Source organism: Charadrius vociferus, unplaced genomic scaffold, assembly GCF_000708025.1.
Source record: "Charadrius vociferus isolate BGI_N301 unplaced genomic scaffold, ASM70802v2 scaffold63, whole genome shotgun sequence".
Classification (NCBI taxonomy): Eukaryota; Metazoa; Chordata; class Aves; order Charadriiformes; family Charadriidae; genus Charadrius; species Charadrius vociferus.
In genome coordinates this window covers 1,164,973-1,180,306 of record NW_009647579.1, presented here as the reverse complement: position 1 = coordinate 1,180,306, position 15,334 = coordinate 1,164,973, and the positions used below count along the sequence as shown (strand labels likewise).

General features: G+C 38.1%; 2 protein-coding genes across 2 annotated transcripts in view; one reads left to right on the top strand and one right to left on the bottom strand.

Moving 5' to 3' along the window:
* The window catches only part of LOC104282806 (selenoprotein K), a 97,958-nt gene extending 93,007 nt beyond the window's left edge, over positions 1-4,951 (bottom strand). Inside the window, exon 1 of the mRNA XM_009880935.1 lies at positions 4,741-4,951. Within this exon, the coding sequence (XP_009879237.1) occupies positions 4,741-4,951 (211 nt within the window). The remainder of the gene's footprint in view (positions 1-4,740) is intronic.
* Positions 4,952-5,747: 796 nt separating this feature from the next.
* The window catches only part of CACNA2D3 (calcium channel, voltage-dependent, alpha 2/delta subunit 3), a 459,453-nt gene continuing 449,866 nt past the window's right edge, over positions 5,748-15,334 (top strand). The window contains exons 1-2 of the mRNA XM_009880928.1: positions 5,748-5,866; positions 6,481-6,562. Coding sequence (XP_009879230.1) covers positions 5,748-5,866; positions 6,481-6,562 — 201 coding nt within the window. The remainder of the gene's footprint in view (positions 5,867-6,480; positions 6,563-15,334) is intronic.

The following is a 15,334-nucleotide window of genomic DNA, read 5'->3' as shown; positions in this document are numbered from 1 at the left end:
AAAAAGGTAATTTATTTGCTTAGAGAAGAGTTCATTTCCTAGCATGACACTCAAAAGAAACCAAATGCGGACTTTGTCTTAATAGTTGAAAATTCAAAATAAATGAAGCTTATGTAAAATGGCACTAACAGACTAGAGCTACACTGGACTGCTGAAATTGGATTTGGTTAGCTATAAACATCATTAGCTTAAAGCATTCTAGCTTATCATGCAGTGTGAGCTCTCATAGGCTGGGATGTGATAATGCTTTGCTCTTTTACATTTTACCTCCTTGTGGAGATGCTAAAGCTTGCTGAACATAGGCTTTGTAGCAGCTAAATTAACCATGCATTCCTTGGGGGCTTATGGCAAACTGTGAGGTTTATTTGGTGTTGAAGTGTGCTAAACATAATGTCACAGTAACTGAAAATACTTGCAACATATTAATTGTGAGTGTATATTAGTATTTTTTACATCTTTAGAGATTGTATTTATTCTCATGTAACTGATTTTCAGTTTATGTAAACATAGGTTGTCTATACCCTTAATATTCTCATGAACTGAAATATTAGGGTTTGATTTGACCTGAACAGTATACAAAAACAAGATGGTAATATTACAAAGTTGTATACAAAATACTGGCATGATTTAGAATTTTTGAAGTATTTTTATTTCTACGAGTCACTAGCTCGTGCCCATTATGTGAAATGATGTTAATTTAATGCGGTGAGTAATGTTACTTGACCTCAGTCTTTGTAAGCGGGTTCGAATCGGTCAATAACTAGGCATTCCCATACCAGTGAAACACTTAAATTTATACACATGGGACCTTCATAAAATTCGAAGAATACATGTACATATGTTAAGTCTATACAGAATAGGTCTCATGCACAGTCTCTTGCTCTTTCTCAGATGTACAGCTCACTTGAAACAAGTAAGCCTGTGTTCTCACAGCATGCAAACACTACTTGATGAATCCTTCCACCATTGGGTTGTTTCCAAATAATAAATCCTAAATGTTCAGATTTTGCCTTTCATCTGACAATCTCAAAGTACTTTGTGAAGCTGAGATAACTTTTGTTATCCCTCGACTCCTGTTTTCATTTTTTATGTGTAAGTGTATGTGAAATATTGTACTTTCAGAGAAGTAAGGGAAAAGTTGCATACAGTTGTTTAAAGGCTGAAAAGATTTTCAGTACAGGACATTATATTAAATTGTTTATTGCATGAGGTAGCTATATCCCTTCACTTCCTCCTTTTTTTTTTTTTCCCCTCCCACTGCCTTTATTTAAGGGAACACTTTTTAAGAGAAGTATTTCAGAGAAGGAAAAAGGGAGGAAGGGACACTTTAATCTCTTGAACAAAAAAAAAAAGACACTGTGGAGAACACATCTGAGGATTATAATCTCAGTATTCAGAACTGCTGAGGAATGTACTGCAAAGCAAGTATTAACGCCACATCACGCAGTGTAGTTAAGACTTGTCTATTTTTGCAGTATCTGAATCTTCTAATATATGTGGAATGTAGATAAACTGACATATTTCCTTTTTTTTGGAGGTGGCTTGCATCTTCAGCAAGGCTTTTAGCACTTCACCCTTCTGCATTCATTCCTCTCTGTTTAGAACTCATTGTAGATAAGCATCTGAAAAAAGAAATACAATAAACATTTGTGTTAATTATATCATTTCCTCCTACTCTTCTCCCCTGCACCATATGCTCTCTTTTCTCTATGCCTCTCGGTTTGTTTTTTTAAATTTTTTTTATTGGGGCTTGATATGTGTCTAATCAGAAGACCTCAAAGTATGCTCTGATGATACAAATGTGACCCTGTTCCTGCACCCTTTTATCCTTTTATAAGTGTAAATATATCTGGAGATAGACAGAGGAAAGAACAATGGAATTAATTTGTCAGATAAAGTTACTCTATATATTTATGTACAGGACTGTCCCTTAGTCTGTGTTCTGTGCTTTAGCCTTTGTGTCACATCTCATATTACCCTTTGCCCTCGACCTGGTGTGGGGGGGTGTCAGGTTTTTTGTTTGGTGTGGGTTTTCTTTTTTTGTGGTTTTCCCTCCCATGTCCCCCAGTCCCTTGGTTATCTGCCTGAATATGATCCACTGCAACAGCTTTGGGGATTCATCAACTTTCTGTGACTGTGACTTTCTATTACAGCACTTAATGATTCACATGTCCAAATTTTATTTCTGCTTTCATGGGGAAAACGGCTTCTTTCATTTTCTGTGAGATCCGAAAATGTGCCATTGTACTTGATCATCAAAGACACAGCAGGAGATTAGAAGCTGTTATCATCCCTTAAAAATGGGGGGCCAGGGGCAGGGCGATCCAACTTAATGTGCTTGTATGGGGAGCTCTGCTTCCGAGACCACTAGCCTGTAAGTAACTTACCTGCACTTACTGATCAGATGCACTTTGATTTTAGAACATAAATTTGCTAAGCACATAAACGCTTTCCTTCTCCCACCAGTTATCTGTACATGCATTTTTCTAGTGGGAGCAGCACTTACAGAGTCTTCCAGATTCGGCAGTTATCTAGAAGAGCATAAGGACATGATAGAAGTGTCACGTAACTTCCAAAATAGAAATTCATTACTATTCTTCTTTGAAACTTAGCTTTCTTCTGACTTTGCTCTGGGACATCACAAGGCTATACTTAAATGAAGCACACTGCTATATCCCCAGTATAAAAGACTCAAACCTTTCAGCAGAGTTTACTACTTCTTTTTTGCTATTTCCTTTCCTCGGTCCTTATGCAAACCCACTTTGGTAAAGTTTCTGCATCCTCCTCACGAGGGCAACACGGGGGAAATGGGCACATTAGTTTTGAACCTGGTGTCTTGACTGCAGTTATCTGCATACCAGGAATAGTCAGTAGTGCTCAGGCCAGGATACAATAGCTTGATAGAAAGTGGTGTCGTTTATGTGTATGGTGTGTATGTGTTAAAGCACTGTTACAGTATAGGTTTGCTTTCCATTCACTGAGTTATCAAGAGGAAGTAAATAACTGCATGAACATAACCAGTGTGCATTAATGAAACGTGCTGAAAGCCCTCTATGGTATAATGCATACAAATGTTTGTTAACACAAAAGGAGGTGTCCATGCTTGTACCGTTAAGTATAAACGTCTCTTTCAAGTGAATTTTTTTTCCTGAGACTAGTAATAGTAAAAATAGGATTCCTATATTAAACAAATGTGAGTGCCTGGTTATACATGCCAAATCCATAAATTGCAGATCTGATACGGTATTGAATGTACCATAAATGTAAAGAAAGTTAAGGTTTGACAAGGGACTTTAGCATCTTTTCTTGCCAATAATTAGTGATGGTTTTAATGTGTTAAATTTCTCAGGCCTATTGAACCCAGGCGCACTGTATGTGCGTACAAAAAGTTTCTAGGGCTTCCAGTAATTCTTTGAAGAATGAAGCTAGCTGGTACTTGTCACCAGTGCACTGTCTTGACTTGATGCAGATAAGGATCTGTGTTAACATAAAAATGAAGTTTGAGTCCTGCAAAATTAGCCTTATGAATTTCCTTCCAACATTGTTTAGCAGGTAAAAAAGCCAAACAGCACAAGTAGTGAGACAGTCCATGATTCCTGTTTCGTTCCTAGTTTTGAAAAGATACTACTGTTTATATAATACATTCAAAGGGGCACAGAATTCATTATATGCGGTCTGTCAGCCATGTGCATTTTTACATTTCTGCCTGTAGGTAGGCTGAACACCTGGTGACATGGCAGCATATTTAAAACACTGCTTAGAAAATCCACAGTAACAGCAATGATAATAAGATGTTCAAAATGGTTGATTAATAAAAAAAAAAAATAGTGTCCCTTTTAACAAAACTCTCATTATTGCCTTCATATGAAGGTAATAGTACAGACAGAAATATGATCTATTTACTGCTCCTGGAGGGGATGGCCAGTGGGTGGTGAAAGTTGCAGTGTACCACGCTACGCTGTTCTGTACAGTTTCCCAAAGGTAGTCTTTCTATCGTTAATTTCTTCTGAGAAAGCAGAAAGCTTTTATCAGCCAGGTGTTGAACAGAGGATTTGATATTTAAAGCAAATTGTTCAGTGCTCTTAGAAATGTTAATGTGGAAAAATACAGAGGTAATGCCTATCTAGTTTCAAGACAGAAAATGTTAAGCAAGATAAGAACAGCATACAAAGGCAGAGTGAATATTTTTGAGGTGTTAATTCTAGCTACAGAGGGAAGAAACTAGAATTCTGGAGTGGATGGTGGAGCTATATTGTATGATGCAAGGATGACTCAGCCCATGCTCAGATCATCTCCAGGTCTTGCCATACTTATTTACATTAAAGTTCAATTGCTATTTTAAGTCTGGGCATTTAGTGGAGAAGGTGGGAAACAAGCAGAGGGAGAAAAATAAAAGCAAAAGGAGAGAGGGTAGATTTTAAAATGCAACAACAACAACAAAAATACCTGGACCAATCCCTCCTGCTCCCCACGCTGCTCTCTCCATGGAGGAGCTTGTAATCTTACGTTTGCTGTATCAAGAGGATTCTTCTATGAGCTCAAATTAATAATTTATTCATAGGCTGGAGTCAGTTAGCCCGCATTGATTTACTTATGCTGCATTTCTTTTCATTCATAAGCCTTTGCTAGTCCCGATCTCTCGGATAGTGCCTCGCTGCAGCGCTCAGGCGTGGGAGGAAGCAGCAAACCTGCCTTTATGCACAAGGACGGGCTATAAACGACTCGATTAAATGTGCGAGCCTGACCGAAACCCGGGGCTCTCTCCGGGAACCCGCCGCTCCCGCTCGTCAGCGATGCTACCTCGGCGGGGATCGCTCCTCTCCTCCTCCCGTCTGCCCGCGCCCTCCCCGCCGCGGCTCCGCCGCCGGGATGCTGCTGGGCGCTCCCGGCGCGAAGAGCTGAGCTCCGTCCGTCCGTCGCCTCTCCGGGCTGTGTGACAGATGCTTGTCATGCAGCGGTGCCCTGCCTGAATTGGCCGGGTCGCCGGTGGGTGTGCACGGCCCCCCTTCCCCCCCCTCGCCCGCCCCTGCCAGCCCCGCCGAGCCCTCCCTAGCTCAGCCCCCGGCAACGTGCAGCGCTCTCTCTTCGCCTTCCTGAAAGGGCTCAACTACACTTTCAGCTCCTCCAGACTTTCTCTGCTTTTGCCATACAGAGGCACCCTCCCTCTGGTCCAGCTCCTCCTGTGCCTGCCTCTCTGTCTCCGCGCTATCCCGTTAAAAGGCTGCTGCTCCTGCTCCACTGAACCAATGCGTTGGCTGACTTGATCTGGGATGAAGGCTGGAGGTTACCGGCGGGGGAAAGGAGAACTCTAGGCAGCTTTCCATTTGCAAAGTGAGCAGTAATTGCAAGAAGACAGCCTCCCCAGTTGGAATCAATAGCCTGCTTTCTTGCTGCTAAGGGCACTTTGGAGCAGCAGTAGGTCACTGAAGTAACTCCAGCACACTGCTGACTGCGGAGTTGTAAAGAACTACATGCAAGTGGCTGCAGTAGTGCTGGAAAACGCTTTGCTGTTACCAGGGACACAATAGTTTTCAAGTCATTAGAGCTTCGCTTCTGGTCCTCTCCTTCCATTACACAGAGAAGGGTCATTCTTTGGAGGGATGAGGATGGAGCTGTGATTTCTTCCAGTGTTGTTCTAGTGGAGGGGGTGAGGGTGGGGAAAGAGGCTTCAGAAGCAAAAACCCCACTGCTGCTGAATTCAGCTTGACTTGAATTTGCCCAAATTTTTCCAGGCACAGAGAGGCACAATGCCAGAGAATCTGAATCTTCTTCGGGCTTTTTGGGGCTTTTTCTTTATCTTCTGGACAGCTTTTAACACAGCCTTAGTGGATGTGGTTGGATCGGAGCAGCAGATCCCCTTGTCTGTGTAAGTGCTTTCATGCTATTGCTCTCAGGACCATGTTCAAGGATGAGCACTTGACTGCTCAAGTTCTTATCTTTTTATATTGCAGGTATTTGACTGTTCAAGGCACCTTTGCTCCTCTGTCAGCTGTGTTTAAAGTGATAGCCTCTAACACACTCAGCACTACTTTAATTTTATTGCAGGAGCATGTGTTGGTGGAGTATGTGACCGCAGAGTCTTAAGTGCTTGTATTTACTGAAGTTGATACTGTTATATTAACTCCTTCTCATGTGAGAATTCGTCATTTGGAACTGTTCTGCCATTTTATCTGCTTCTTTGCTTTCAATGGATATATGTTATATTGTGTCAAAGCGTAGTTCTGTACAAGTTGATTCTTTAAATGTAAACAGTGCATGTTGGCTAGTTTCACCTCAGAGGCCTTACCTTAGCACAGCATCTAGTTTGTGCTTGTACTTGAACAGCTTTGCTAATCTTTTTCTGTGCTTAGGTTCCTTAGCGAGCTCTTTAATGCAAAATTGCTAGGATCCTTCCGAGTGCAGCTGAAGCTGTTACAGTCTGTGTTGCTTGCTATGACATGTGTATTACATTTCTTCCTGTCTCATTTTTTTTCTTCGCAGAGTAAAGCTCTGGGCCTCAGCATTTGGTGGGGAGATCAAATCTATTGCAGCCAAGTACTCGGGTTCCCAGCTCCTGCAGAAGGTAAGGATCTTTTCAGTGGTAATAAGGAAGGTTTTAACAGAGAAAATGGAGGCAGATTTAATTTTTTAAATGAATAGGAAAGCAGTGCTGTACATGCTTTGGTTGAAGATCTATTTTTGTATTGCATACTAGTCCCTGATGACTCTGTGCATTGCACGGCACGATCTGGAGAGTCCTTGATTAAACTGATATTTTTCTTCTTGGGTTATTTTCTTGATATCATTAGAAAGTAAACTCCAACACTTTTATTTCTTGAAGTCTAGGCTTCAGCTTAGATTGCGGGTATTTAATCTGGTTGCTGCATTGTGATGATGATGTTTGTGTAGAAACAGCTGCTGCTTATAAAAAATGTTAACTTCATTCAAGGAGCAGAATTAGTGCATATTGTATTATTTTCACCCTGTGCTGTATGTATGTAATTCACTCTATCAGGAGAAGGCGGCTGCACTGTTGTTTGTCATCTCTGCAGTTTTTACAATCCCATTATTCCCCCAATCATCTCAACCCAGTGCTGGGATGTATTACATCATTAGAGATAAGAGGAATGAATGTGGTTATCTTCTTGCTCAGCTGCACAGCTGGGTAATAAGCTAGTGAAGTATTGCAAAAACTTGAGAAATTGGTATAAGTCTAAATAATTGGGGCAGAGGGTAATGAGAAAGAGGATTTGAGTGTTAGGTATATAACAAGGACTATATAAAGTCTACTCTAAATATGCAACCTCTAGTAAAGTTCTGTATTGTAGACTATTTTTATAGCAGTTACTGAAAAAATATAATGAGAGATTAAGAGGAATATGTTAAAGATCTTAAGACTGCGATTTTGCGGCGTGTAGTATGTGATCCTCAAAGTGCAATATGGAAATGGAAAAACATTGAGACATTCACTGACTACAGTGACACTCATTCAACCCATATGTTAAATTTCTGCTGTTTTTTCAGACATGATTTTTAGTTCCAAGTAACACATAACTTTTTTTTTGTCTGATTATGAAGGAAATTATTCCTTTAGCTTGGAGCACTTATTTTGAAAGGCTTATATATATATGTGAAATTATGTAACAGACAGTACGTGCAGCAGTTCAAATAAAAAGCTTATGCTATCAATGTAAAGTGAAAGCAACTGACTTAATGATTACTAAAGACATATGGGTTCTTTAGCAGTATCTGTCTTTTCAGTGTTGTATACCCAGGACTGCAAAACGTGAACTTCACTAAGCTAAAATACAGAGCTATTAAGAACAAAAATATTTGAGGTCTCTTACTACCTTTCAAGGCTATTAAATGGCTTCACTTCAATATATTGGGCAAACTCTTATTTTAATCCAAAAATCTGGACATTCAGCATTTATTATACTTTTAGCTCACATTCTTTAAAGTCTGCGTAGACTTAGAACATTTTTGCATGAACTCCTTAAATTTATAAAGCAGATGGACCTTTCAGTTTTGATTAGTATCAAATCAAGTATTATTACAAGGCTTTAATTTTTTATTGGGACATAACAAACAGGTACCTTTATTTGACTTTGGAACTGTTCCATATGCAGCCGTTCTTGTACAAAAAGGGCTTTAAAAACTAAATTACCAAATACAGATTGTCCAATGTTTATTAGAAAAATACGGAATATATTGTGTTTAGCAATTGTGCTAAAATCTACAAAGAATCAGTAGGACATCCTTAATCATTCTTCTCTTCCTCATAGTAGATACTGCTGTCATCGCTTCGGTAATGTATTTTTTCCTTCTGAAGTAGCAAGATTTCTTCCAATTGATTGTTATAATTGTAGGTAATTGGAAGCAATTCATTTTACCTTTTCATCAGCATCTTTTCTATTTCACGAACAAACCTGTGCTCCTGTTTTTGAAAGTGGACAGTGTATGTTCATTCCAAGCTATTTTGTTTTTGTTTCTTGCTTTTGTTATGATATTTCATTATAGAATGAAGGAGGAAAGACAAACTGCCTATTTGACAGGTATTTAGAGCACTTTTATTCCTCTGACACATCCCCTATTCTTTTTTTCTCTTCCCTCCTGGTTACAGTAGGGAAACCTCTAGTGCTTTTTATTTTTATTTAAAATTCTAAGTGTCTCTGTCCTTTTAAGCTTGTGATTTCTTGCTGTTGGTTGTGGCAAATGAGCCTGGACAACAGATGACTTTAGCATGTATCTTTTTGTATTTTTATAAAGTACATTTCTTCTGTAAACTCGTGTCAATAAAACCATACCAAACATCAAGATTTGCAAGTATTTTCAACACGCAAAGTCAGTGGCAGAAGTTGTCATAATAATTAAGGAATTGATAGCACAGTAGGGCTCAATGCAAATGCCTCTTCTCCCTGTCCTTCCCCACTAGCCAGGCATCAAGAATCCATTTGGTATTTACTGTGAGCTGTAGGTGATCAGACTCAATGTCTTTTTAAAGTCAAGATTCCACTTTTAGAAGCAGTGCAAGTTCTAAGATTACTGGAGGAATCTGCGTTTTCTGATTATGAATTAAGCATTGTTAAACAAATGAAGATATAAAATGTGCGTATAATTATGTATCTGGGCAGTATAGATTTCTCAATTACCAACTGCTTTGTAGTGCCATTTAGTTTAATAAAGGCTTGCTAAATGAAAAATTAATGTAAAGGTTACTTGATCCATTTTGTTTGCATCTATAGTGAATGCTACTTTCACAGGAATGCGTTTGAAATCGAGGCATGATTGGCACTCTCTACGGCCCAAATGTTTTCTGCATTAAGAATCGTTTTGACCCATACTAAAATTTCATTGAGCAAATGAAGTTGTGAGAGATACTCAGTAAAGCAAAATTTTGCCAGGTTATAGCTGTGAATATTGATTTAGTTACTACAGTTCTTAAGAACTATGAACATCAAATGACTAACCAGCATTGCTGTCCTCTTGAGTTTCAAAAGATGCATAAGAATATTTTTGTCACTTTTTGAAACTATTTAAAAAAAACCAAACAACCAACCCACTGCATACCTTAACTAAATGTTTTATTATTTTATTGCATTATGATAATCTAACCCAGGTATGTTGTTTTGCCTCCTAAGCATATATGTGATATATGATTTTTTTGTGAAATTGTCTTTAGGTGAAATACAGACACTGTAAATAGCTCAGAAAATAATAGTAATAGTTCAGTAAATAATTTCAGAAATGATGAGTATTTAAGCAAAATTAGCACTTAAAAGTGTAGCATTTTAATGTTCTACTTTCAAATGTTTTTGGTTTGTCGTATCATGTTTTAATGTTCTTGCTTTCAAAGCAAAGGAAGATGATCATGTTCAAAAAACCATACAGAAGAAAATAGGACAATATTATTCCCAAGTTATCTGACTTATGGAGGTTTGACAGTTGTCATATAGATTTGGCAGCAAACGAGAAGCTGCTTGGTGCTGTAGAGACATTCATACTCCTCACTGAGTTAGCAAATACTGCTGGGACCTAAGAATTGATTCAAATTTTAATTGTCTGTTAGGTGTTTATATTTTTTTTCCTTGCTTTATTTGAATCTTGACACGTCTTTTTAAACTTTTTTTTTTTTAAACACTGATTATGTTTATTTAGTACTGTAGAAAATGCGAGAGTGTAGCCCACTGGCAAAACCAGGCTCTAAGTATAGGATGGAAAGCAAAGGTTAGGGGCTAAGAAAATATTCTTCACTTCAGCTGCTGCGATTAGAATTTTTGAGGAACAGACTTTGGGGAATGCTACTGTTCACATTATAGTGTCCATGATAATAGTATGTTTTCAGTTCCACATTGTTGCAAAATAATAGTAGTAATAACATGGAAGCAGAAAACACAGGGAATGTGCCTTCTGTTAATGTTAAAAATAATTTAAGTAATTGCTGTTACACAGGAAAGCTTTTTGAATATCAATGAAGTGTCTGATTCTCTAAAAATGCAGTGTGGGCTATGCTTTCTCAGATTTCTTTTGCAGAGAGTACTCCCCCCCCCGCCCCCCATATTCTGAGCTTTGATAATTCTTGATTTGGTTCTGAATAGTCGATATTATTTTATTGCTAATGTAGGAACAGTTTCTAACTGAAAAGAAACTTCTATTTATTGGTTCTGCTATAAAGGTTTTTTACTGAAGAGGAGCTTGTTTAAGGCGTCTCAGATTTTCCTTATGTAAGTCGTCTAAGGGAGTCTTCACTGTTAGGTAAGCACTGGCTGCCTGGCTTTCAGGCAGTCTGCATCTGTCTGCTCCTGTCAACAAATCCTTCACTGTGTTTAGGAGTTCTCAAAATCATTGTGTTTTCTCAAAGCAGGTTTTTCGATCAGAATAGCGTTCCTATTTTTAAAGGTTCGGAATTGCATTTTATCTTACCGACTAGATTTAGTGCTGTATCTTGTTAGTTTCTTACAACTATAGAAATGTCAGTGCAAAACTAATATTACAGGGTGATTTAGAACAATTAGCATTCAGCTGGTGTATCTGATTCATGCAGTACATCTATCTTTAGTTTTAAACCATGTAATAGTGACTTAAATTCTTGGAGAAATTTAGTCCAATCATCTTGACATTAATTGCTTTTCTTTTATTCAACCTTATGTTGGTTTTGGTCTTTGTAGGCTGTTTCTTCTTTGCTTGAGACACTGCAACTACTGCTTTGAAGTCAGTAAGATTGAGATGTGGAGTTTAAGGTATAGACATGGATTGGCTCTTTGGATATTGATTTAAAATTTCGCCAGATGATCCATTTTAAAACCGCAAAAATAATACTGATCATTTTTCCTATAAAAAGTGGGAGAAAAATGATCAGAAAATGACTGATTTTAAAAAACCCCACCCCCTCCTTGCAAAACCCCCAAATCAACAGCAGCAACACCCCCCCCCCAAAAAAAACCCCACAAACAAACCCAAAACAAAACACAAAACTCAACCAACCAACCAAAAAAACCCACAAACCAAAACAACCCACCCCAAAAATCCCCAGACTGAAACTCAAAAAAACAGCAGCCAGGTAAATGGTATAGAGCTTACTAAAAGCTCAATTCAGAGTTAATTAATTATAATTCAAACTCCTGAAGTCTGGATTATGTAAAATGTGTCTCCTAGCACTGAATTAAAATCAAGCATTAGAAAATAAAAGAAATATGCATCTTTAATTCTGATTATTAATGCAAATTATGTTTTGGAACTTGCAGAGCTTGAACCTCCGTCCCCATTAATTCTCACAGATCTTTGGGCTACATAACTCACAAGGTTATTCTCTGTCCCAAACTAGTTACGGAGTGTGTTGGTGTGTTTGGTGAAATATTTGATGTTATCTGCAGAGAGAAAGGTGGATTATTTTGGACATATATTAATTTTTCTTTGTTGAAGAAAAAAATCAAATACATTCATATGCTACTAATGTATTATGTGGAAAAACCTGCTGGGTCCAATGCTAATTTTCAGGTAGTATATTGATCTGTAGAGGAAAATACCACAGTGGTATCAAACTACCAATAGTGTGGGGTCTCTCTCAATAACAGAAAAAATCTTTTCCTTTCTTATTTTAACAAAGTTCTGCCTTCTCTGAAGGTATTGGAAAATTTTCTTTGTCTTCAGTGAAGTTAGTACTGCATCTTGAATCATCTATGGTCTTACTCTCATCTCCTGTTTGAATGTTATGGTAGGAGTAATCATTTCTTGGTGTTGGTAATGTTTTTAAAATGCAGTCTAAATCAGCCTGAGTATCAATCATTATGTTTTATATTTCTCTTTAACTGAAAGGAAAGCCCTGTTTTCAGCTATGGTGAATTCATGCTCTTCTGCCATCAGCACTCTATATTTTGCAGTATTTTCTGTGTCTTTCTGGGTTTTGCAAGCACAGCATGATACTCGTACTTGTATTATTGAAAGTAAATATGTTCTATTGTTAATACATAATGGAAATATGAGACAGCTTCAGTAAGTTTGATACATGCGTTACACTTCCAGTAATGTCTTTTAATATGGAAATTATTGAGTGGACAATCCAACTGGAAAACATCAGATCTTGAAAGGAAATGAATGCTAATTCCCTTGCTTAATGCATTTATGGTTGTTTGTTTTCACATCCTGTATTGGAAAATGCTTACATTTCAAGGTTAAAAGAGCCAGTCTCCATGCAAATTATCTTGACAGTGAAGGTATGTAGAGCCATGAATAGATGCCGCACTGTAGTGGTGATTCACTTTTAAGCAACTGCTAATCAATACTCTACACTTTCAAATGTCATTACTGTTCTGTAGGGTACAATTTTTTGTTGCTGATAATAAGTGGTTACACATTGTACAACACAAATTATATATTGATAGGATAGACTGTATTTTAGGTTGCTGTAGAAGCTTCAACGAAAGGTCTCCATGAAATACTTTGATTAATATGATGTTCTCATGAAGTTCCAGTTTGCTTTTTCTACATGTGATGTTTTTGCAAAATTGCATGGCCGTTTTTGTGAGCCTATTTAGCATCTGCCCAGGTCATTTGTAAAGCTTAAGTACTTTTTTTTAGTGTGAATGATGAAATCATTGCAAGATTTGTATTTAAAAAGGAAGTCTGCTCAAAAACGCCTTTTTGTTTTTTTAAATCATAGTTGGAGGGAAGCTGGGAAAGGTCTTGGAAGCCTTTCCAGAGGTGATGAATTCCAGGGACAGGTACTTTCTGAAAGTATCCTGCCCTCAGATCTTCTAGGACTTTACAGGTGTTATCCCTCTTATAGTTGGTAACTACTACGCTGTTTCTGAGGATGATGATATAAGATGTGAGGAGATTGTGAACGGTCAAGAGAGGGAGACTTGTTCGCATAGGAGTGTACAAGCGTTACAACCAGTGTATTGAATTTAATCTGGGAATAAAATAGTAGACAGTAGAATACAGAGTACAGGAATTAAGCTGTCATAAATCCCTCCTGCACAAGAGAGTTGGCTTCATGTAGTCTTAGTAGGGTCTTAGCAGTAGCTAGGGCATCTTGGATTGCTTAATGAGCTAGACTTGAGTTGACAGTAGACAGAAGACAAATTTAGAAGAAAATAATTTGTTTAGCTAGACAAAGGTAAAAGAAGGCTGTTTCATCAGTGGTGCCCTTTAAGAACGGAGGGAGAAATGGATTTGAGTTTATAGTGAAGTTAGTGTTAGGTGCATAACTGTATGTTTGAAATTATCTGGATTCAAATCTTGGACAAGATTATTGACGAGGTGAGTGTTTTAAATGTATCTCTGAAAGAGTAATGCCTGAGGAACACCCAGTGCCAGGTGATTTTCTGGAAGGAGATGGCGGTTGAGGAGGTGAATGGTGGTTGTTGTAGTGGAAGACATAATATGCTTTGCTGGATGCTTTCTGGAGGAATATGATTTTCATTTTGTGCACATGAGGTTCAAATTTATTTTCTGGAAGATCCCTAACACAGGAAAAATGCATTTTTTTTTTTTTTTTTTTTTTCCAGAAGACACTTTCAAGACCCTATGAAAGCAGATTACCTTAGCAAGAGTTTTGGAGGCAGAGAGGGGCAGAATTGTTGCTTCCAGTCCTAAACTAGTTTATGCAAGCAGACACTTGTAATCTTGCATAGGTGCCCTCAGAGAGACTGAACCGCCTGCACTAGCTTCCTGTTACATTTGAGGCTTCTTGTTTGCTAGGAGCACATATTAGTTCTCGCTTGTGTTGCTTTTTGCTCTGTTCACTGATTCCTTCTGCACTTATTACAAGCAAGGGTTACTCTCGCTCCTCCCTCTATTGATTCCCCCCCACCCCTGTCAATTCCACCCATCGCAACCCATTATAGATGTGTCAGGATGCTGATTTACAGAAGTCATCAGCAGAGGAGGTCACAGATTCCAGGTGTTCTTGCTGCTTCTGGTACCTGTGGCTATTGTGAATGTACTCGGGGATGGGGAATGTTGTACTCTCGAAGATTCATCTGATCTGACACGTTTTACCTGCTCCCCACTTCTGCCATATTTTCTGGTAAAATGACTGATGTGGCTATCTTTAATCTCTGTAGCGAGCCGAGAATTGACTGGGAACCTCATGTGATATGTGTGATAAAGCATATGTCAAATCCATATTTATGAGACTAGAAATGTTCTAAACTGTAGAAAACCTTAAAGGTGAGATTCTTACGTCATATAGACAAAGGGGAACAACGGATCCTGAATTCCAAAAAAAACTTTCTATGTCTGATGTTGACAGGTATGTTGTGTGAAAGAGACAATAACCTTCAAATAAACTAGAAAACTGGAGGGGGAAAAACCCAAACAAAACAAACAAAAAAACCCACCCAAAAGTGTATTTCCTTTTGAACCGAGGAAGGAAGTGTGGAGTAAATGTAAATGGGGCAGGGGAGAAGGAGGAGAGGAAGGAGAACTAGTCTGTTTCACTAGACAGTGATTTAGTGCTATGGGCCAAGCTGTGCCTGAGCAAAACTGGTGAAAACTTGAAATATGGCAACAGCCTTCACATACAGAAAACTAGGAATAATAAATGTGTTCTCTATATCCATGGCAGATAAACAAGAACTGGTCTCTAAACACAGGAAGTAGTTTTTCCTACTATCTAAAACTTTCTTCTTTTTATTTATTTATTTTTAACTGAGAGAAAACACCGGAATAGTGTGGAACTCTTGCAGGATGGCTTTTCAGAACAGTTTACCTGCCATTATGTAGATTTCATTAAAGTGCATTATGTTAGGAAGATGAGCTACGTAATCCTTTCTTTTGGAGTCTTTTTTATTTATTTTGGACTATAAGCAATGAAAGTAACCATATTTTTTTTCTCTGATGTCTGTATCTA